Source organism: Nycticebus coucang, chromosome 7, assembly GCF_027406575.1.
Source record: "Nycticebus coucang isolate mNycCou1 chromosome 7, mNycCou1.pri, whole genome shotgun sequence".
Classification (NCBI taxonomy): Eukaryota; Metazoa; Chordata; class Mammalia; order Primates; family Lorisidae; genus Nycticebus; species Nycticebus coucang.
Genome location: NC_069786.1, coordinates 127663127 through 127688064, shown reverse-complemented (window position 1 = coordinate 127688064; position 24938 = coordinate 127663127). Strand labels below are relative to the sequence as shown.

General features: G+C 41.6%; 1 protein-coding gene across 3 annotated transcripts in view; it reads right to left on the bottom strand.

Moving 5' to 3' along the window:
- Positions 1-3683: 3683 nt before the first annotated feature.
- Positions 3684-24938, bottom strand: part of CAB39 (calcium binding protein 39) — an 82191-nt gene continuing 60936 nt past the window's right edge. For all 3 annotated transcript variants that reach the window (XM_053597318.1, XM_053597319.1, XM_053597317.1), the window contains 5 exons: positions 20611-20779; positions 13589-13648; positions 9526-9591; positions 6925-7068; positions 3684-6232 (listed from right to left, as the gene is read on the bottom strand). In XM_053597318.1, the coding sequence (XP_053453293.1) occupies positions 6044-6232; positions 6925-7068; positions 9526-9591; positions 13589-13648; positions 20611-20779 (628 nt within the window). In that variant the 3' untranslated portion in view covers positions 3684-6043. The remainder of the gene's footprint in view (positions 6233-6924; positions 7069-9525; positions 9592-13588; positions 13649-20610; positions 20780-24938) is intronic.

The window sequence follows — 24938 nt, the reverse complement described above, 5'->3', positions numbered from 1 at the left end:
CACTTAAGGGTCCGCTCGGACTCCACATAGATCTGAACCTCCTCCCTTCCCTGGTCACTATCCAAATTCTCTGTACTCTATTCCCAATTGTGCCATCATTTTGTAGGTTTATACCATGCCTTTTGAAAAAAATCTTTTTTGGAAAAAAGCAGAGTGTGAGAGAATCAGAGGAGTTTTCCAGTTTTTTCTAACATGTTTGATGACCATGAAAAACCATTTGGGGGCAGAGGGTGTGGCCCATCCTGCTTTGCAAAGGCAAAGATGAGGATCTGGAGGTGTGAGCAGCCTGGGCTTGGGGCTGGGGCCCCAGGACCGCAGGTGCTGAGGTTAAGGGCAGTCTTGCTGTGCTGGGCCACTCAGGCCCTGGTGGAAGGCTTTGACACCTAATTATTGTGGGAAGAGGAACGGTTAGGATGCTTCGGCAGGTGGCACTGTTTTGCTATTCCACAGACCTCTTTTAGAAGGGGAGCCCTCAGCAGGCATGGCTATCCACACCTCTGAATGAGAAGAAGGAAGGAAAGAGCATGTCTTAGTTTGGGTTTCCCCAGAAACAGTCCCTGACAGAAAGGTTCTAATGCTGGTCATTTATTTGGGACTTGGTGCTGGGAAATACTAGTACAGAGGGGGACATTAGCTGGAGAGTATGAAGAATTTGATCAAGGTCTGCAGTAAGCTGGGTAATACAGTGGGCTGAGCTCCAATGCTGTGGACTCTGGAAGGCAGAACACCTGCCCAGATCAGGGCTAAGGCGTTAGGGTATTTACCCACCAGCCACCATCACTATCAGCAGGTGAAGGCTGCTTTGAGAGACAACCATTTCTGCACTTGGGGCCAGAGCAGAGTGCTGGGGCAGTCACGGGTGTTCAAAGCAAGCAGAAGTGGGTCCCAAGGAGGATAGGGCATGGGGCATTGACAGGGTGTTAGGATGATGAGGGTTGGCACCCAACACTGCCTCCCCCCATGCATCTCCAAAGGAGTGAGGTCCCAGCGGGACCCTGATGGCTCAGTGTGAGCCCAGGCCCACAGAGAGATTTGACTAAGTTTGAGGAGGCATCCCTTGGGTTAGGAGTCATGCAGTGGGACTATCACCTTTTTCTTCACAAAGATGGGGAAACTCAAAAGGTCCCCATGAATGTGTGAGCAGCATAAAGGGGCCTTTATTCCATGGGACCAGGCTGTGCTGGAGGGGACTTCATGCCTTCAAGCTCCAGCCCACTAGGGAAGAATGAGGGAGGCTGCTGGGGTGCAGCCTCGCCTGAAGCTTCCCCAGATGGCATGCACAGAACACTGAGATTTAGTTGGAATGTTGAAAAGTTTGACCCCCCCCCTCGCAGGGGTCCTCAAACTTTTTAAACAGGGGGCCAGTTCACTGTCCCTCAGACTGTTGGAGGGCTGGACTATAGTTTAGAAAAACAAAAACAAACTATGAACAAATGCCTTTGCACACCGCACTTATCTTATTTTGAAGTAAAAAAACAAAACGGACCAAATACAATCACACCACTTCATGTGGCCCGCAGGCCGCAGTTTGAGGACCCCTGCAAGGTGTTACTGAACTGGTACTTAGCCAATTGTAGAGGATGCAATCTCCTGCAGAGAAACCTGGGGGTGACCATCCTGGGGACCTAGCTCACCAGGGACAGCCCTCAGGTGGAACACGTCCTGCCTCCCAGCCGCAGTAGGCGGGGCACAGGCCACACGGGGAACCAGACATGAGCAAGTCCTCAGAGACTGCTGCAGCGTACACATGAAGGCCTCATGCAAACTGAAATGAGGTGGCCATGTGCAACTACCACCATCCTTGCTCAGGGTGAACACTGGGGCCACAATCCCTGGAGGTTTAAATCTCATTCCTTGGTGAAGTGCCCGGTGGCAGAGGTGTGCAGAGGTGCAACCCTGGCAGGCAAAAGCTGATGGTCACTCCTAGTGGAAAGCTGGAGTGATGCATTAGGGTTACTGATGAGGTCCTTCTGTGGGGCTGGGTTTTGGGAGCCAGCAGCACTGAGACTGGGAGATCTTACCTTGTCCTTCATACTTTTCTAGAAACTAGATGGTAAAAGCATGGGCATTAGGTTCTGGAAGATGTGGAAGCAAATAGAAATGGCTGGGGAGAACACATCTCACAAGTCCGGAGCAACTGAAGGGCAGTGTGTTCTGGGGTGTCCTCTGATTCTCAGAAGGACATCTTCGGCAAATTCTCAAATCTTGGAGTGGCTTTAGCTTTTGGAATGAACACAGTACCTTCTTGATTGTGATCTTATTTGATCCTTATCAATTAGGACGGAGGGGTAAAAATCAAAATACCCCTGAGCAGTTTGAGGCTTGACAGCTTAGGGCAATTAAGAAAGAAGGGGTGGCGCCTGTGGCTCAAGGAGTAGGGCACCGGTCCCATATGCCGGAGGTGGTGGGTTCAAACCCAGCCCCAGCCAAAAACCAAAAAAAAAAAAAAAAAAAGTGCAGCCAAGGCTTGACAGTTCAGGGCAGGTGTCCTCAAACTTTTTAAACAGGGGGCCAGTTCACTGTCCCTCAGACCGTTGGAGGGCCGGACTATAGTTTAAAAAAAAACAAAACTATGAACAAATTCCTATGTGCACTGCACATCTCATTTTGAAGTAAAAAAACAAAACAGGAACAAATACAATCATACCACCTCACGTGGCTGGCAGACCGCAGTTTGAGGACCCCTGGTTTAGAGCATTTGGCGAAGAGAACATTCGATTGGTGACTGTGGTAGAAAAAAGAATCTGAGGCTCGGCACCTGTGGCTCAAATGGCTAAGGCACCAGCCACATACACCTGAGCTGGTGGGTTCTCATCCAGCCTGGGCCTGCCAAACAATGACGGCTGCAACCAAAAAATAGCTGGGTGTTGTGGCAGGCGCCTGTAGTCCCAGCTACTTGGGAGGCGGAGGCAGGAGAATCGCCTCCTGAGTCCAGGAGTTGGAGGTTGCTGTGAGCTGTGATGCCACAGTACTCTACCCAGGGCAACAGCTTGAGGCTCTGTCTCAAAAAAATGAAAGAAAGTTGAATTTGAGCTGAAGCAAATTCCAGACCTCAGTGTGGTCACCTTTGGAAGTAGCAGTCACAAGTTATGACTTAATGGGACCCTCTCATCTTTGGGGAATTAGGACATAAAAGCAGATCAAACTACCTGGCAGAAATGATAGCAAATAAGATGCTGTTATTCAAAAGAAGTGTATTTGGCAAGAGCAGGTCCCCTGCCCTCACCCCGGACAATGAAGATCTCACTGACAAGGGTTAAAACAGAAGTGGAGTGCAGGCGTCTGGGCCGACAGCCAACAGATGGGGATGTTCTTTCAGGCGCTCCAAGGTCCATTCTTACCTCCCTTATCATTTCACTCCAGTAACCTGTAAATACTCTTGCCAAGCCGGTTAGTTTTACCTTGGACTGTTAGGAACAGGGTCACAGAGCCCAAGAGAAGGAAGGACCTACTGCTCAAATGTTATGGTCTTAAAAAGTGGTGCTAACAGAAGGAAAACATGAGCATGGGGGGTGAAGGGGTAAGTGAGCCTGCCTTTCTGTCATATAAAACTTTGAATAGGGAAAAAGTGTAATTAACTGTTTCCTTTTCAGCTTGTGACGAAACTCATGCTGTGTGTCTCCTGAGCACTGTTCACAGTGACATGAATGCAACTATCGAAAATATATCATAAAGACAGACAATGCTGTTTGTCCAAAATTTTATTTTAATTTAAATTACAGGGCCAGCCAGATATTCTGATAAGAAATTCACTTTTCCTTAGGAGAAAGAAAATGCTTTCATGGCATTGTTAACAAATGTATACATCTCCACTTTTTTTAAGGGTTTAAAAAAAAAAATCACATTAAGTAACTGCCTGTGTAAAATTAAAACTTTATAAACAGAAAAGAAACCACTTCCAGTATAATAGTTTTGGTAATATGAATATGTTAAGTGATCATAACTTCAAATGTAACTTTTCAATTTTGAGTGTTTTTACAAAACCCAGAAAGTCTTAATAACTATCTTCAGATTCCACTGTAAATAGTAACACATCACCATTTTGACACACTGCACCCCCTCACTGTCTTCCACGTAAAAGGCTCTAGTGCTACCATGCAACTGCGGAAGTAGAAGCTGTTTTGTTGTTTAATTCTAAGAGTAGCTTGGCAAGGAAACGTTTCTTCCACTTGGTGTAATCAATGTTCTCACACAGATTCCATGCACACAGCACTCCATCGCAAGAGCCAGAATGTGACGCGACGGCCAAGCCTGCCTTCCTAAACATTCGAGATTTTCTTTTCAGGGAGATTAGATTGCTTTCCTTACTTTCAGTAGAAAAACATGGATTATTTTACACACATGCTATTCTGCTAAAGACAGTCTCAGGAAACCAATTATTATGTTGACTGCCATTTTAATTAACCAGAATAAAGTATGTATTTTCTGAAGCTATTTTCTTAACTAGTACTCCTTGACGGAGGTTTTAAAACCTTCTGAAACATCAATTGGGAGGCTCATTTTACTGGCTGATAAGTAATTCAATTAGTAAGAGAGGCTAGCAAAGAATAACTGTATCAATTTTTTAATCAGCTATAGCCATGCTGAATTTGAACTGGCACACTCTGATTTGTAAGTTGTTAGTCGTGATCTTCATATCACTAAGATGAACAGATACCATTCTAATAACTTTACATAGATATAGTCTAGGAGACGTTCTGCCGTGGTCACAGTAACAAAAAAGTGGTGCAAAATCAGTTACTTTATAGATACTGATAATTTGCAGCATTAAGGAACAGGACATTAAAAAAAATAAGTTTCCCCATAGGACACCTATGACTAGGAACTCTTCCTAAGAGAAGCTAAAGTTTTAATTATTCAGTTTCACAACTATTGTACTGGATTACTTACTCTAAGAAAGAAAAGGTGCTCTACAGAGGTTTCCCACACATACAAAGAATCAGCATTAATTTACCATAATTGCTATCATTCATAGATCTGGTAAATTCCTAACTCATTTTAAATGAATAAGGCCAATATTATGCAGGAAAGTGGCTGAGTTCCAGGGCTGTGTATCAGCCTACTGATGGCACCCCAGTAGGTAACTGAATACAAAGGATTGGTTTCCTTTTTTTCTTTTAATGCTGTGATACTTAAAATGTTATATCAGCATTTTCATGAAGTCTGAAGTATTTCAATTACATATGAGCATTCATTTTTTTTTTTTGCAAAAACTCAGTATTAGGTAATAGTTACATACTACTACAGTAACATTCCTCTGCTGTACAAATTAAACCATTTAAAAGAATTGAGCATTCTAAGAATTATATACAAAAGAAACCTGTAAGCAGTGTTGAAATGAAATGCAAGGTGTTGTTGCTAGCTCTACTGTTTTAAAATAGCTTCAAAAAGTAAAATTAAAAAATACCCTTCAACATATCCAGGTTTACAAGTCTTGAGAAAATCAAATGTCAAAAAATTCTAGAAAGCTGTGAAAAGCATATATACATTTTCCTTCTGACCTTATGAAGCTTCACACTTTTGAGAAGATGTTAAGTTTCAGTATCAATTTATTCGCATGTCAACTTTATCTGCCTCCAAAGATCACATCCTGGATCCAGTTCCCCTCTGATTTCCTTCAGTGAATTGGCATAATCTGATGCCAGGATACCAGGTGTGCACATGGCGCTCAGGTCATCAACAAAGATGAATGCAAAACATAGTTTAACCTGATAATATCAATGCCCTCTTCCCTAAACGACACTCAAATCTATACATTTGTCTTCATGAACCCAGATGTGTTCAGAACTCCTGTAGCAAACGAAGTCTTTGAATTCTGAAATGACACAAAGATCAAGAGAAAGCCCACATGTGCCCTAGTGTGCAAGCGGCAGCAGCTACGATCTCCAACCTGGACTGAAAAACAAAGGGTAAAATGAAAAACCGTTCACTTCACAGCAGATTAGCAGTAATGTTCCTCATGAATCGGTAAGAGTGCCTGATGCTGAACAGCTAACAGCAAACGCTGAATTTGGATTTAATGATTTTAGATGTTTATTGGAAATTAAGCTTCTTGCTGAGCTGGTCTCTTCAAATCCCTGATCTGTTTAACTAAATAGGTCTTCTCATCGTTAAACTGCTCATCCTCGGTCCTGTCATTCTGAAACTTGCTGAGGAACTCTATGAGTTTGGTCTGGTTCTTGAGGAGGATGTCCAGGATGGGCTGTGTCTTGTTAGGATTGGCTACAAATACCTGCATAGAGAGAAAGTGCATGGGTCACATGAAGAACAAGACACGAAGAGCAGTGGTTCTTAACCTTTCTAATGCCGCGGCCCTTTAATATAGTTCCTGTGGGTCGTGACCCACAGGCTGAGAACCGCTGCACAAAGAGACACCTGAGCGGAAGCAGCAGCCCCCAAAAGCACACGTCTACCCCTGTCTTGGCACAGGTGGTGAAGTGGGGGAAGGAGTTTTTGCTTTAGAAGACCTTATTTTACAATTTGAAGAAAAAATAACGATTACATGTTTTAGCACAAATGGGATCGATAAACTCATTCCGCCAGCCCTGAAACACAGTGGTTAGTACAGTTTTTGATTTTAGAATAGCCAAAAATTATTTCTGAGCACAAAAGGTCAGACTGGATTTTAAGAATAAACCTCTGTGGAAAGCATTAAAAAATGCTTTTGTTTTATGATAATAATCTTCTATGCTGAAGATAATTGACACTCTTCTATAAACAAACTTCCTTGCTTCTCAAATCCAAATCCCTCTGAATCTATCTTCCTGTTTAAATGCTGTACCACACAAATACAACTGTATTGAATTCTATCACTTAGATTACCAAAATAAGGCTAACGATATTTTGGTCATTTGTAAACGAAATGATATTACCAACTCCTGAGGAAAATACTGTTTATGGTTTTTGTAGGTTTTCGTACTCTACCTTAAAAACGTGGAAGGCCTCAAACTGGATGTTACGGCTTTTGTCTCGTAGAAGGTTCATCATTAATTTGAGGTTTTCAGGTTTACTGATGTATTTTGTCATAATTGTGAAGTTGTGTCTATCTAACAGTAGTTCACCAAGAAGCTGAGAAGACATTTAAACAGTTATTCTTACATTAAGATTTACAGAAAAACAAAGTAAAAAAAAATTCATTATGACCTAAAAGCTATCAAGTGCCTATTCTCTACCATTTGAATACCTACCTACCTTTCCCTTAGGAGTTTAAATCTATGGAAAACCTGACCCTGCTCTCTACAGAGGACATTCAAGGCACCTGTGACCCAGGATCAGAGCCTGCCAGAGCCTACTCTTTAAATGTACATTTATGTTGGCTCACTAAAAAGAAACAAACCAAAAATAAAAAGGAAAGAAAGGTTATTAATAATTCATAAACCTAAACTTAATAAAATTTTATTATTTAAAAATTTTACCTAGCTACACTTAATAAGAAAATCTGAAGATGGCTCATTTCAGTCCAGTTGTCTGAAGGAAGATGACTGGTTAATTGTTTAAATGTCTTCTGAAATAATAAAATAAAATAAAAATAAGGAAATATAAATTTGTGGCAAAATAAATACAGGAATAAATAAATGCCGATGTGGCTATAAAAGAGTTCAATAACCCATCTTTAAAGTACCACTGGTCCTGACATGTTTGTATGTTCATGAGGTACTTAACATGACGCCCCAACATAACCTGAGGAGGAGTGAGCTGCTTCACATCCATTCCTAGGGGCTTACAGAACCTTCCTGTTCACGTTGGTCATCTTGAATGGCAAAAGAATCTTGAAAGCCTTTCCTTCATTCAAGCAGCTCAAGAATCCAAAATTTGGTCAAAGTTTATTGATTTTGCCAATACATTCCAACCCCCCCCCCCCAAGCTACAATCAGGTCTGGCCTTCTTGGTGTTTTTTTATATACATATATACACACACACACTCTACTGTCTTGGCTGAGAATCCCACTGGGAACTTCCACTCTCTCACCAATGGTGAGAGTGGCAGGACAAACTGTTCCAAGAGCTGCCAGAAGGTCTGTCCAACCTCCTGAAAATGCAAGTGGTGCTGCTACCAGTTCTCAGGGCCCTTGATCATCTAGCCAGAATGCCTGGAGATGGGGGGTACATTAAGTATCTCCAGATATGACTGCAAGGCCTGGCCCAACAAATAGCAATTAGTGGAAAACACTGGGCACATTTCCAAGCTGTGGCTATGACTGATCCCTGACTGCGAGAGTTGCAGTCCTTTGGGCAAAGAAGGAAATAGCTGTTCAGATGAAAAGGACTGGACTGGAAGTGGGGATGACAGACAGCATTCTTATTGAAGGATACCAAGTATTTACAGATGCTCCTAGTGTCCTTTAGTGTCACAGAAACATAAAGTCTTCAAGGGAAAATTCCCATAATAAAAAGGGGAGAGAACTCTGGGCAGAGTAGGATTTATAGGCGACCTGGCAAGAAATTAAGTGGAATGATGATTTCTTTCCCCAAGTCCTTTGTGAGTCCATCTACAGTTCCTGTCAGCACTGCCTACTGACAGAGGAAGGTGTGTGCATTTATTAACTGCTGTGAGAATTTCCTAGAGCAGGGGGTCGCTCTTTCTTTTTCTATGAAGAGCCAGAAAGTAAATAATTTAGACTTTGTAGGTCATAAGGCCCTTGGGACAGCTATTCAAATCTGCTGTTGTAGCCTAAAACAGCCACAGACAATATGTAAATAAATGAGTATTTCTCTGTTCCCCAAAACTGTATTTACAACAATAGGAAGTTGGTTGGATCTGGCCCTTGGGCTATAGTTTGCCAACCCCTGTTCTAGAGTTTAAACCTTAAATTTAACATTTTCTTTTTTTAAATTAGTTTATTTATTTTTATTTTATTAAATCATAGCTGTGTACATTAATGTGATCATGGGGCACCATACACCAGTTTCATAGACCGTTTGACACATTTTCGTCACACTGGTTAACATAGCCTTCCTGGCATTTTCTTAGTTACTGTGTTAAGACATTTACATTCCACATTTACTAAGTTTCACATATACCCTTGTAAGATGCATCACAGGTGTAATCCCACCAATCCCTCTCCCTCTACCCAAATGTAACATTTTCAAGCTGTAAATGGATATCCTCTTTTGACACAAAGAAGCCAAATCTGTCCCTGGTTTACAGCCTCACACATCACTGTCCTGTGCCCTCCCCTCACGCCAGCAGGCCTGCCCCATCCAGGTAGCAGCCCAGGGGACAAAATAACTACAATGCATTCACCTAGGTGGTGTGACTTTAAGTTTTAAAAATATGCCTCAAAATCTAAAGTAATGCATTCTAGAAAGCCCTCCTCAAACTTCAGCACATTCCCTTTTGATGTCTCTACCTTAAAAGGAGGTGGGCAGGTGCTCTGCATGGCTCACCGATGAACCCTGTTCCTTTCTGCAATAATCTTGGCCATGAACCCTCAAAGTTCTACAGCCCATACCAGCACTTCCCCCAGATCCAAACTTCAAACACAGGGTGAAGAGAAATAAATTATAAAAATTAATTTTCCATACCTTGAGTGACTGTCTTTTTGTCACATAATTTTCTGAATGAAGTAACTTCTCATACTCACTGAAAAACTAAGAAATAAGAAAACATATAGTGGGGTTATTTAGAAAAAGAACTGGCAGATAACTTTATAAAGCCCGAATACAAACTTCTAACACTATAAAGGCCAACAGCTACCCTGGCCCGCCTGCTTCAGTCTTTTTCACATTTTCCTTTGATGCCCTTGGAGACTCTCAGGTGATACCTGCTGATCCGCTCCCGGCTCCAGTAGACCCATGGAGCAAATCTAGTCCCATCGCCTAATTCTATACGCACAGACATAACTCCCTTCCTCCCATAGATTCCCCGCTGTTGAGTTGGCTCTCATTTCTTAGTGTTAGAGAATTCGTATTTTTTATAAACAAGAACTCGATTTGTCCAAAGCACAGACACAATGACAAAAGTTAACTATTCTTTCAATGTACCAAGCAGAGAAAATAATTAAAAACGTGTTAAGAGAGGAGTGGTTCAGCACTGTATTACTGGCAGATGTCCTGAAGAAGGTGGGGCTTAGGCACTACCTTGGTGACAGGAGGGATTTCATTTAGAAATGGGAAGGAGAAAAGAGATTCTTGGGAGATAAGAAAGGAAGAGCACAGCATGAGTGAAGACCTGGGAGAACAAAATGCTTCAAATTTAATAAATGACAAGTGTCCGGTAATCTCCAAACCTGTGGTCACTAGCAAGAACAGCATCACTGGGATGGTAAGGTATAGAAGCCAGTAAAGGAGGAAACTAGGAACCAGCAAGGATGGAGACAAGGCGATTATCATTCAACGACTTAGTAGAGAAGGCCCGTTAGCTTGAAGATTTTATACATACTTTTTGTTTGTTTAAACTGTGGAGGTTTAAAACATTTCAAAAGTTTGCAGACTAGTCTGACTCTGTTGGACTGGTCTTCTTGCCTTTTCACTGGTCACAGCGAGAGCTAGAAGATGCCAGCGTTGTCTTCTACCCATGTTGTCTGCTACTACATGTGCCCACTCTCTAGGATGGGTCCTCGTGAGCCTTTCAGCTGTGGTCTGGAGTGACAACTGGCACACTAAGGCCCATGGATTTAATCCAACCTGCTGCCTGTTTTTATAAATAGCATGTCATGCTCACTTTTTTCTGAAAATGAATTCATTTATATATTTATGTATTGTTTGCAACTGTTTGAAAGAGGAGAGCAGATAGAGACCTTGGGGCCCATGAAGCCTCAAATATTAATTATCTGGATCTCTTAGATTAGAGCTGGCCCAGCACTGCCTACACACTATTTCTTCTGCTCACCCCCAGGTAGAGGAGGGATAGCTATCTATTTAATATGCAAGCAAGTTAGATTCCCCTCTTTTCAGAAAAAAGGTGTTACCTCTACCTTCTCAGACGATTAAACTGATGATCTAAACAACTGAGTCTGCTTTTAATCGGTAACACAAAATGTGTGTAGTTCTTAACAGACAATGCCAAGTTAAGATTTTCTGTTGCTTAATTCTTTGGATAAGTTTGGCAGTAAGAAATCTTTCATGAGAACTGCCTGAAGAGTATATCCACAGCAGTCGGTACTTCCTCCAGACATGTTAGATTTTCTGTCTAGGACCAAGGACAGGTAGCAAACCTAGCCAACTCTCCCTACCCCACACACACTTCTAGGAGACTTCAAGGCTTGCTGTCAGAGAGCTGCACTTCAACTCAGTGTTGTATTTACTGCAGTGTCACCTATGGTTAAGTGTCCACTGTGCAACACTGCAAGTTGACTCCCTTTAAGAGAGAGAAATTTGTTCAGGTCCCAGTGCTAGTAAAGACTATTTCTTTTAAGCAACCAGCATATAATTTTAATTTACAAATATTGTGATCCTTTCATTGATTTTGTTTCTATGCTTTGGTTATTAGAAAACTCAGAGCCCGGGTGGCGCCTGTGGTTCAGCAGGCAGGGCGCCGGACCCATATACGGAGGGTGGCGGGTTCAAACCCGGCCCCAGCCAAACTGCAACAACAAAAAAAAACAGCCGGGCGCTGTGGTGGGCGCCTGTAGTCCCAGGTACTTGGGAGGCTGAGGCAGGAGAATTGCCTAAGCCCAAGAGTTGGAGGTTGCTGTGAGCTGTGTGATGCCATAGCACTCTACCAAGGGCGATAAGGTGAGACTCTTGTCTCTACAAAAAAAAAAAAAAAGAAAATTCAGAGCCAAAGTGTACAGGATTCTAGAGCATGAACCTCTGGCTTTATTTAAATTACCCATATCCCCCACTTTGTTTCTCCCTTCATCAGATCTAACTGCACTGTATATACTTGTTAGCTGCCTCACATAATAGTTTTCCAAAATCCTGTTAACAATAACATGTAGGAAACTATTTTCCTGCAAGATTAAATAGATTTTTACTGTCAGTAGTGAATTTGTCAGAAATTGGCTTGTCTGTATCTTTGGTAGACTTTAAAGTGAGATAACATTATATTAAAAAAAAAAAATCTATGAGACCATGTGATGATAATAAATTAGCTAATATTTATTAAATGCTTTGTATGTTCTGGGTACTGTGCCATACACTTCACATACACATTCTTATCTAATCCTCACACTGACTCCAGCAGGCAAGTACTGTTAGGAGCCTTTTTCAGGGCGGAAGGCACAGAGGCTGCCTGAAACAGTTGCCTGAGATCTCACTATTACATGGCAGGGCTGGGAGGTGCAGCCAGATTCTAGGCCAGGCGTCCTCAAACTTTTTAAGGGGCCAATTCACTGTCCCTCAGACCGATGGAAGGCCGGACTGTAGTTTAAAAAAAAAAACAAACTATGAACAAATTCCTGTGCACACCACACATATCTTATTTTGAAGTAAAAAACAAAACGGGAACAAATACAAGTCACACCGCCTCATGTTGCCCGTGGGCCGTAGTTTGAGGACCCCTGTTCTAGGTAGTCTGACACTCAAACCTATGTTTCTAATTCGTGTAAAAAAGCCTGATGAAGTTATAGTGCTGCCACTTTAAACCAGTAAACTTTCAAAAAGAAACATACTCATATCCAAATATATAGGCAGAAATTTAAAAAAAAGCACCAGCAATATTAAAGCCATTTATGAGGCTATTTATGAAGGACTACAATGCTTCTGGCAGCAGAAGGGCAAGACAAAGAGAAAATACACAAAAGAATGAGAAAGCACATAGTATTTTGTCTTCAAGAATCTTGTGACTTCGGTGAACAGCAAAGTAAACAATGAGGTAGTAACAATACTTAGGATTTCAAAAATTAAAACCTAAGCCCAACATTGTGGGACAGACAGGGATTTGGAAGGGGCTGTCATACAGTTCTAAGGTCTCTAAGAGTACCTGTCGGGTCTTGGACAACATGTAGTTAAGTCACTCTGGCACTAGAGACTGCCTGTGGCTATCTCAGAAGACCCTATGGGTGAAAGCAGAACCCCCTGCAAGCCACACAGTTGTGCCGGTCTAGAGAAATTCCAGTATCAAAGCAGTCTGAGAATCATTTACAATGTTTGGGAGACACTATTACCAGAAAAGTCTGACACTTATTCAGCCCTGGAAGGCTCTAGTCCCATGTCCTCATTTACAATTAGGACAAACTTTTAAATTCCCAAGCAGTCGACTGCTCTGGCTTTGGCCACCGAGAAGTTAGCAGCAGGACAGGAGCAAAGCTGGCTCCATCCCTCTGGCCAGTGCTACTCTCATCCCCTGGGCAGGGCCTCCCTTCCTCGCCATTTGTATGCAGCAGGGGTGTGCAGCAACTGATAGAAAGGAAGGAAAAGTTAAAAAGTCAGAGAATCTTTTCATTTCATCTTAAGTACGCTATTATTTACGGGAAAAAAATGCTCTATTTTTCTCTTTCAAAGAAAAGATACAAATGGCAGTGTGTTAATTAAAGATCTGCTCTGACCCAGTAACACTCTGCAAGCTGTTTCAGTAGAGAAATGATCATAGTACCACTTTTAAACACCATATACACAAAATGCATTCTAGTACAAAATCTAACTTTTTCAATTCTAGTAACAAAAGTTATAGTGTTAAAATAGCACACATATTTCATATACTTACTCTATCATAATGCTGCTCCAAAAATTCTGCACTGAGCAATTTATGTCTTGTAAGTAAATCCTAAAAAAAGAAAATTTATGTTTTTAATTGCTCGCCATCTAACTTCTTTCAGAAAAGAGAATCCTAAAACATTCCACGCCATTTTATCTGACAAAAACCGTTGTTAAAAATTACTATCCTTCACATTTGAGTATGATTGTACTGAAAATGTTAATTTTGTAGAAGAGCAAATAAAATAATTTAAAATTGCAATTTTAATGATTATAATTAGGCATGAATCTATAGGTCTTAGAAGGAAAATGAAAAACAAACGTATTAGGCAATAAAAATATAAGCTAAAAGGAAAGGACTAACAAATTATAGTGAAGTAAGTTAACACCAGTGGTAAAATGTCAAACAGAATCCTGTACCCATTTAGTGCTCCTGGTAGAGAAAGAGGAAATTTCTTTTATTAAAAAAAGCATCTGAGGTTCTATTTTCTTCCTCCTAAATTTAATTATTTTTAGTTTCATATCTGATGTAATCTTTTTTTCAAATGTAGAATGTTTCTTTAAAAGCCCCATCATATTACAAATATCAGTCCCTATGTAAGCAGAATAATGCTATAAAAATGTAGGATTAACAATTAGTTCAACCTATGGCCAACTCTGAATTATCATGAAATGCCTTCCCCCTTAGCTTTCCCAGGAAACAACTCGAGGATCAATCATTCAGAAATATCTACTATGTGCCAGGTAAAGTTCTAGGTGCTGGAGCGTCAAAGCCAAAAAGATATGCTCCCTGTCTTCAAGGACCTAAAAGTTCGCAATGGACTAGGCCTTGGTCTTACTAGAATGAGAATAGGTGATAGCAAGAATGCCCAGTTAGTACCTACATATGTTCCTTTCTCCAAACCAACTTTCCTTAACTTGTTTTCTTTTCTGACGATGTCCAGGTTACTGTGAACTAGTGTTTCCTATATTCAAGTGTAAGACTGGTCCTGAGAAACGCTTAAGAATGTTCTGTGGTGAAACAAATGTTCCCTGGTTTAAATCGTCAACAGCTCAAGTTCCTTGTAGAGACCTGTCAGGGCTCTGAGATTCTGCAGGGACCCTTCTGTCTGTTAATATCCTTTCCCAAAAGGCCTTCATACAGGCTTTCTCCTCTGCCTGGCTACCTATTACTCACCCCTTATACCTCGACTCAAGCATCACTTTTGCAGGGAGCTCTCCTAAAGGTCATTAGCATAAAAGCACTGGCCACAGACAACTTTACAGATGTTTGTGGGGTTATTTGAGTAAAGTCTCTCTTGCACTAGTCTATAAATTCCATAAATACATGAGTCATGTTTATTTTAACTAACCTTGAATCCCAAGCACCTATACAGTGCCTAGCACATAGTAAGAACTTAATATTTATTAAATCCATGGACTAACAAAACCAGGGAACCTGTTTGGAAAAATATCACATTAAGCAATCTTCAAAGTATGCTTTTAAGAAGGCTTCTAACCCCACCCCAAAGATTTACAGTTGTTCACACTGCTGGATGGGGTAGATGTCATATTTCCTGATTATAATAGCGATGTCCCAGAAGAACCTACTCAATTTTTCCCAAATCTCCCTTGAGGATTAAATAGGCAAAACTAGAAAACCTAGAGTTTGGGTACTCCTAAGAAACTGGCAAGAAATGCTACGAGATTTCTGCTACAGGGAACAGAACACTGGTAGGAAATTTCAAATCATCTTACTCCACTGGTCCACAAGGTTAGACGCAATGGAAAGGACCATGAAGACTTAAGGCGGGGGGCGGGGGGCCGGGGTGGGTGGGTGGGGTTTGAGCATAGCTGGCATTTAATATATGCCTGTTAAAGAGCACTCACCACCTTTAACACACTACTGTGTTTACCACAGGCTGGTGCTACAAGGGCAGGGTTTAGCTGTATGGCCCACTCAGAGACATGGTGAACAAACAAATGAATAAGTAAATTAAGGGATTAATGTGTCAGGATCTATGCAAGACTGAGTATTACTTCTACTTTTTTGTGGCTAAATAATTCTGGAGGCCAGTATGAGGAAGTACAGTGGAAGGAACCCACTTGCTGAAAGAGATGCCACAGCACAGAGCTAGGTAGGAAGTGTCTACTCTCCAAGGCAAAGGTCCTCTGGGTGCAAACATGCCACACACGGATTTTTACTGAACATCTGATTAAAGGACTATTCACTGTGAAGGACATCTCGAACAGGAGCAAGAGGCTCAGAGTTGATTCCAAAGTATGGTGGCCCCCACACACAAAAAAAAGATAGAAAAGGTCAAAGAGGCACACAGTGGGGCCACATACAGAAAGGGGGACCTCCAACATCTCCCAATCTAGGAGAGATTCCATCTGTTACCATCTGGAAACTTAGGAAACGATTGCCAACTAGGAATCAAATCTCAACAGCCTTGGCGTAGGAGAGACCAAAAGGGGACGCTCTGAGATCACTAAAGAAGAGGAGGGCCCAAAGCACCCGAACAAGGGTGGGTTTGCTGAGGGCAAAGCTTAACAGGGAATGAGCCGCTGCTAAGAGCCAGCACCAACAAAAAAGCTTCTACTAAGCTAGGGAAAGGAAGAGATGGGGGCTGGACAGTGCCTCTACCTGCTGAGAGAGGCGAGGGAACCTCAGTCAGCAGCTGGCTGGAGCTAAACGCTCTGGAGAGTTCAAAGCAGGCAATTGGGTGGGGCGTAAAAACCAATAGAATAGAAAATGAAGCTAGAATCTGGTTGGTGACCCACAAAGCCTCACAAAGCTGACAGGGTACAGGGTACGTATAATCCCAGACAGTAGAGTTGCTGTTAGTCCGCAGAGGAGAGGAGAAGAAAAGGATCTGTGACCTCCCACCTAAGTGAATTCCAGTCTACGCAGGCCCTGGCATAAGGTGGAGAAATACCAGGGATCATTTCCCAAGTCCAGCAGACTGAGCAGCCAACTTTTAGGGTGGACGGAATTAAAAAGCTTCCTAAAACTTTGAGTTTGTGCCCAAACATGTGACAGACAGACCTGGAATCCCTGAAGAAATACTGCTAAACTGGGGGGGCTCATTTGCACATTCACCTTGGCAAGTTATTTGGCCCCATTTCCTTCTTAATGTTCGGTTATGCCCAAGGACAAGGAACTCGATTCTTCCAACTATGAGCTGTTGAGCTCTTTTTAGTTCATCTTTCGAGCTCTTATAAAGTTCTTTCTGCGCTAGAGTCAAACCTATCCTCAAGTTCTTTCCAGAAACCGTCAGAGCTAACAGGTAAGTTCAGTCCATTTTCTACAGGACCCCACTTCAAATACAAGTTGTACTTTCATGGCAAGTCCCTACCGAGTCTTCTCTTGTCCAGGCTAAATACGTCCAGTTCCTTTAACCACTCCTCGAATGACAGGGTCTGAGTCCCCCTCACCATCTACTGTCTTCTGAAAGTCATCTATTTGTCTATGTGCCTCTTAAAGTGTAGCGCCTGGAACGGAACACATTTATGTGTTGTTACCTGATAAGCTTATAGTGGAGTGAGACCATCAGTTAGCTCCTAGGTCACACATTGTAGTCACAAGGAGCTCTGGGGGCAGCATCATCACATTGTTTCTTTTATTGTACATATTCAGAACTGTATGCTCAGAGTGAGCTCTGCAGTTAGCCTGCCTAGCTCTAATTCTGACACCCCACTTACTGTCTGACTTCACTCAGCATCTCTAGGCTTTATTTTCCTAGACATTTTGCTTTGTCCACAGTGATTCTATCACTACCACTTTCTCCTTGGTGAGGGTAACTGAAAAAAGTGACCCTAACTGAAATGCAATCAACAGATGATAACAATATCTCCTTCACGGGGTTTAAGTATGAGATGAAATGACTTAACATTCTAGTAATGATTACATTTAGTAACTATTTCATTTAGTTTTAACTATTATTATCATGTCTTATTCCTCCATCCCATATTTATACAGTTGGGGCCTCGAGTGTAAGATCTCAGTTACCTATATTTAATTCACCCTATTATGTTCTCCCTTCTCTGGATCTTTATACATTTTACAATGCACTGTTATCTACTGTCTTTCCCTTCATGGCTAGCTAGCGTCTATGTATCTGGTAAGTATGCCTTGTCACCCTTTATTTCAGTCACTAATAAAAATGTTCAGCTGGCTGGGTGGGGAAAGCCCAGTGGAGTTCCACTGGAAGTTTCTCTCCAAGGTCATGGCAACCCACTTTCCAACAGCGTATGGATATGGCATTCAATTAGCTGTGAATCACAGTACTGAAACTACACACAGGGTGGCAATTTAATTTAACTGCACACGAACTTTACAGCCACTCTGTATAGCTCAGCTTTTTGAAATTGCTTCCATGAGAACAGACTTGTAGAATTATTCAAGGTATAGCATCTCTTCATCATGAAGGAATAATTCTAATAGCTAATTTTTCCTGCACACATCCTGTGTGGAGACATAATAACCTGGACAGGCTTGCATTACACCCGCACTTCAACAGGTGAAGAGATGGAGGTTACATCAGCAACAGAGCTCCAATAAGATCGGTAAGAATGAACTTACTCTTAGTGAATCCATGCTGGCTGTGGGTACACAATTTCCTTTCTAAAATGTTCAGAAATCATCTCTTTAGAAATACTTTATTGAGCTTTATGTAAGTATAACAATAAGCCTCAAGCTCCAACCAGCCTCTTTGGAGAACCTACTGTTTTATTCTGGAAAATTGGGAATGTATTTTTTGGTCTTCTAATGCCCCTCTCCCTCTCCCTAATTCCACCAAAAAAAAAAAAAAAAAGAAAAGAAAAAAATCATTAACAAATATTTGGCCATCTGGTTTATTAGCTCAGAATCCATTATTTAAGCCATGAATCTCGGACACATTTAGATCAGGTAGTTTTCTGCCATATTCTCAAATGAGAGCATGAACCACAGATTTGGTCTCCTTTTCCACTATAAAAATATCCTCTGATGAGGACCAAACAGGGCAGGAGAAGAGCAATTTCTCTGTGCTCTTTGTCAGCACTTCTGCTGTGCAGTTGTGCGACTGCCCTGCCAGCCAGCCTCGCTGTTACTGCAGACTTTCCAAGGGTGAAGTGGGGAGGTGGCTTCAGCTTGTTTGGTAGCACCCACCCTGAGGTCCCGGTGGGAGGGCTGCGACTCCCTCTTATGCACTGTCTTGGTTGCAGGCTCTGCTGCATTTTGTTTCTTGGTGAGCTCTCTGTTCAGAAGCCACTTTCATCAGCTCCCTCTTTCTGTGCAATGAGGAGCACCGAGCGCAGAGTCTCTCCTAGAGCTCATGCCTGGAGTGCTAACTGCTTGCTGAAGTATCCCGTTTTCAAACAGAGAAGACCTGCCTGGCTGCCTAGCTTTTCCCTCTCTGGCTACCATGACCTCCAGGGCTGCTTTGCCCACAATGATTTTATCACTACCGCTTTCTCCTTGGTGAGGGTAACTGAACAAAGTGACCTAACTGAAATGTAACCATCAGCAAGGCCAGTCAAGACTTTGTCAGATATTGCCATTCACATTCCGGCATGTCGTCAGTGCGTCTCTCTCACCTGAGCCACTTCTGCAATCTGTGCCAGGAGCAGTCCTCCACGTGGTCTGGGGTCTTGCTGCATTCTCCCACACCACTGCTGCTCCTCAATCCTCTTCCCTCACCCTCCTGTGCCCAGAGTGTTGCCACTCTCAGGCTCCTGGCTGTCCTTCCACACAGGGACTCTCTCCTTGACACAGGGTGCTGCTACACCTCCCTCCATGCCGGGGCTGCTGCTTCTGAATGGGGCACCCTTCCGTCGATGTATTCTAATCATGAGTCCTATCCCACCAACTGCGGTGACACCTAAGACATCATATTGACCACTCTAGGTTATAATCTCAAATTTACTCCATTTTGCTTTGTACATTGACATATCAATATCTGAGTCTTACTTAAGGCTTCTGACATCCTCTTTCCTGATTTTGAGAATAAATCCCTGGGCACCTCTCATGCTAGGACCTTATTCAGTGTGAAACCCTAATGACAGATCCTCAGGGTTTCATCCTATCTCAACTCAAGGGCCTTCACTCTGAGGCTGTGCATATTTTACCCAGAAACCGAGGTGTGTGCTCAGTCTCTCTTAATCATAAAACTGAATCCTCACAAGAAAAGTGGCCATTTCTCACTGTAATGGTGTTCGTGGTTTCTGACCATGGTTCATGGTTATTCACATGTAAGTCTGCTAAATACTGGTTATATTAAAAATAGTTCTAAATATTTGCTTACAAGGTCTTTTTATATAAGAAAATGCAACAAGAAAGGTTTGTTCTCATTGTGAAAACAACTAATGAGGATTACTTAAACTGTATAGAATCTTATTCAAAACACAAATCTTCATGTCATACAATGGACTCATACCATGTGTATTTCATTTATACAAATATATGCAGGGGAAGTAAGGCAATGGGGGTGCCAGGGAAGGATACATGATAATTTGAATAGTGCAGGGTGATTCTGTCCCTGTCCCCACACTGCATTTAATAGACATGCTCTGGTGATAGCAGAGATGGAAGAGGTGAACTGACTATTCCCTTCAGGTCTGCAATTTGGGTACCTCTGTCTAAATGTGGCTCTAGTATTTAATGGCATGTATATTCTAAATTAGCATGGACCCTGGAAGGAGTCAACTACTTCATGTGGCGTTTAACCAAAGAAACTGCTATAGAATGTTCCAACACAGGAGAAAACTTGGCTGTTAAGTATACTGTATGGTATACATACTTAATGGGCAATTTAACAGAAAAATGTAATTTTGACCATATAAAACTTCTGTCTTGCAGAAAGACTTTAGACTCTAACCGTTCCATCTCCTTCAAGTTGCGACTTGACTGCATATATCTCAAATCACATTACAAAATTACAAACACTTACAAACTGTATCTTCTCTCTTCCCACTAGAGGGCGGCCATCTATAGATTTAGGAAGGGTTAGGAAAAATAGCATACCTGTAATCTGACTTGTAAGTATAACTTAGAATTCTAGTTTTTGTTACCTTGAATGTGGCAAATGCATCTGAAGCTATGTCAAATGTTGACATTTCGACATATCTGAAGAAATCATAAAACTGTTCCGACCACAAAATGATTTTTGCAAGTGGTTCATGTCTGATGCATTCTCTTAACATTATTCCACAATTTAGAGCTATTTCTGGAGATTCATACCTGCAAAAACAAAACAAAAAACAAACAAAAAAACCCAAACATGATTGTTCTTTTAAAACTGCAATACTGAACAGTTCAAACTTTTACAACAGGAAGTTTTAAGACATTGTCCTAAACAAGTAGAACATTTTTTCTGAGTAGAACATGTGCTTGGGTAAATTTACTCTAGCACACACACATTAGTTGGGGGTAACTACCTTCGACCAAAGAAAAATAGCCATGAGAATGATAATGTGAATAAAAGCTCATTATTTAAGTTAAAGATTCGAAAAGAAGTATTTAAAGTGTACCATGCCACATAGTGGTTAGCTTTTAAATTCGGTGTTCTCAACACTCAGGAAAAAAGCTGAATTAAAAAACAATATAAAACAAAAATACTTTTCCAAATTCAGAAATTCAGAATATCTAAATAATTCTATCAAATAAATATATAGTATTTATACTTGTTTCAATTCAGTACTCAAAATAGCACTTTGAGGCTCCCAAGCCACGTGTAGACACCACAAAGGGCCGCCCTCACCAGCGGCCTCTGTGCTCACCTGAGTCCCTCACCTCTTCCTTGCCTGTGATCAGAAAAGCCCCTCAGCCGAGCCAGAGGTTTTCCCCTTCTGCACCAAGCCTTCAGGCCCTGACAGCCGGCTTCACCACTCGCCGCTCCCTTCCAAGCTACATGCATTGGCTTTCTTTCCCATTCTCCTCTAGTTTCTTGCAGTTAAATTCTATTTTCCAACACTCTAGTGAAATAACAAATTGGTGGGCAAAGATCTCCTCTTGGATAAAACAAGCAATCTTTTCTCATAACACAGATTCTTCTAAGTGTCCTAATAGTGCTGATCTTTGAATTTTTCTCTTTAAGAAAAGAAAGAGGGGGAGGATCTCTCCCAGTTCTCCTTTCTATCTCTCTGACTGTTCCTATTTCCTACCTGGCTGAATTCTTTACCAGGTGCCTACGACCTACTGATGAAAGCCCACACAATCTCCTGGGTCCCACCGTCAATACCAACCCCACTCAAGCCTATTCCTGAACTGCATTTAGGCATTTTCTGTTGCCTCCAGGCAACCTGGGTGAAGGGTCTACCAAACACGCAACCTGTGTAAAATCAAATCTCATCTCCCTCCACAGAATACAGAACAACTCCCCAAATCTGCTGCTTTTTCATTTCTATAATTTGGCATCATTCTTTTGTTTTAGATAGTCAGCTCTAAACCAGGTCTAACAGAACTTTTTGTGATGAAGTGTTCTAGATCTGTGCTGCCCCTTATGGTAACTGCTAGCCATGGGCAGCTACTGAGCACTTGAAATTTGGCTAGAGTGACAGAGGGACTGAATTGTAAATATTTAATTTAATTTGAAATAACTTTTCCTTCTTCATTCTAAATCTTCCCATTTTCAGTGTCATTAGGCTTTTAAAAATACTTCCTTAAAATATCTCAGCTTTATTTGTTTGTACCCATTCCCACTGCTCCGTAATTAACTCACACAACTGCAAATGTCTCTTATCTGGTATCTTTAAGCTCTGTCTTAATAAATCTACCAAACACATTTCCAGCTTAGGAGATTAAAATTATTTCTTCTAGATAATCAAAGAGAAACTTTTGGGCCCAACACCCAGTCTCCTCCTCATCACATCTACCACTCTGGCACAGGCCTGTTCCCCGCCGTGCCATAAAACGTTCCAATTACCTCCTTACTGTTGTTCAACACATTGTGTCTACTCCTGCCTAGCAATACACCAGAAGGGTGCCTTCTCTCCTTCTTCTGCCTATACAAATTCTAAACTGTCAGAACTCCAATCTTAGATCCCATTCCTTTTCTTTTTATGAGACAAGAGTTTCATTTTGTCACCCTCAGTAGAGTGCCGTGGTGTCATAACTCATAGCAACCTCTAACTGTTGGGCTCAAGCAATTTTCTTGCCTCAGCCTCCCAAGTATCTGGGACTACAGGTGCCCGCCACAATGCCCAACTATTTTTAGAGATGGAGTCTTGCTCTTGCTCAGGCTGGTCTCGAACTCATAAGCTTAGGCAACCTACCCGTCTCAGCCTCCCAGAGTGCTAGGATTCCATGTATGAATCCTACTGTGCCCAGCCAAGATCCCATTCCTTTTACCAGCTTTTGCCTTTTTAACCAAAACCACATTTTCTTTTCTGACATCTTGCAGTACTAATTTGTTATCTAATAATATTATCTTCTTGTACACACGTTCACCATAGATCCTCAATAAGATCAAAACCACATTCCTTCATCTGAGGTACTGTACTGCAGCTAGAATGCTGTCTGGCTCTTATCTGAAAAGTCAACTCACAAATGGCTGAATTTATCTTTGTTGATCCTTAATAGGCAGGAGACTAGAAGGACAAGGGTAAGACAGTTTAGCACAAGTTGAGCAGGTTTTGATGGAAGTTTGTCAAGCTTGTCTAAATGATTAAACCATACTTGGGTACAAGGCAAACAGTTATGCTGTATGACCTATTAGCACTAAAGTGGAGAGCACATCAACATTTAAATTGCCAGTACAAAACCCTACTACCTCTGAACGCAGTCTAACACTAGCAGTAAGATTTCAAATGCATATTAATATTAGCAGCACCATCCCAAATATCTAACATCAAAATACTTACAGCCTAAGAAGACAGATACAGGAGTAGTTTACACTAATTAACACACTGACTGCTATGCTAGAAACAAAGTTTTTCCTTGGGGCCACAGTGTTTTATTAGGTCAAAATAGGTCAAGACACATGTGAGTTACCATGAGGCCCCAGGCTCAAAACTAGTAAAATTCACATGGCAGTTCATGTACTAATCAACAAAAACATAAAAATATTAAAAGGTAGTTCACCGGGCTCCTTGAGTAATTGTTTCCATGTCTGGGAGGAACTGTATAAAATGAGCAAGGTCAGTCACCGTGTGCCAGAAAGCAAGGACACTATCACAGACTCATGGGGTCTTGCCAAAAGGACACAGAAGCCAATTTGGAGGAGTTACCAGTGGCAATTTGGACGTAAGTAATGACTGCAATGGATTGAGAGACTAAAAAAAAATATATATATGTATACACATGTATGTATTTATATATTTTTTAAAACAAAAACTTAAATAATAACTCAATGCTTACCTAAGGAAGTGGCCAGGCCACCAAAATGATTACTTTTTTTATTTTTATTTTTTGCAGTTTTTTTTTTTTTTTTTTTTGGCTGGGGCCGGGTTTGAACCCACCACCTCTGGTATATGGGGCCAGCGCCTTACTCCTTGAGCCACAGGTGCCACCTCAAATGATTACATTTTTAAGATGATATATGTGAACTGTCATATTAGGTGAGTTATTGTTATTCCCAAACAGATTGTATTTTCGGACAACAAAGTCATCAATGAGGAAAGGTTATTCTTTATGAAGAAATACATTTAGTTATATGGAGAAAGAATAACAATCAAAAAATTTCCATTTTGAATCTAGGCAATGGTCAATGAACACTAAAACCACCAAGTGAAAGGTCTACAGAAAACTCTGTTATGGACAGATCACACACAGACTGGTCAATTCAAACGTCCCCACTAGTGGGCTGACCAGTGCCATGCAATAGGGAGTACATGTACAGCACCACCCACCCCCTGGAAGTCAATCTGAATCTAAACAAATCTTTAGAGCTAACTACCAATGCGGGATAGTGGGACATGTTAAATGAGACTACAAGAATACGAATCCAAAATATGTGATTTCTCTATAAAACAACCCAGTTGCTTCAACAAATAAATGGTATACTATTTTTTTTTTTTTTTTGAGACAGTCTCACTATGTCACCACCCTGGGTAGGGTGCCATGGTGTCACAGCTCACAGCAACCTCAAACTCTTGGGCTTAAGCAATTCTCTTGCCTCAGCCTCCCAAGTAGCTGGGACTACAAGCCCCCGCCACCAGCTCTAGCTATTTTTTGTTATAGTTGTCATTGTTTGGCAGGACTGGGCTGGATTTGAGCCCGCCAGCTCCAGGGTTTGTGGCTGGTGCCCTAGCCACTGAGCTACAGGTGCTGAGCCATTTTTTCGTTTGTTTTCAAAAGAGGGTATTAACTACTATAGATTAGAAGAGAGTCATATTAACCAAATTCAGTTTGTGGCTCTTGTTTGGAAACTAACTGTAAAATGACATTTTGTGGAAATCAA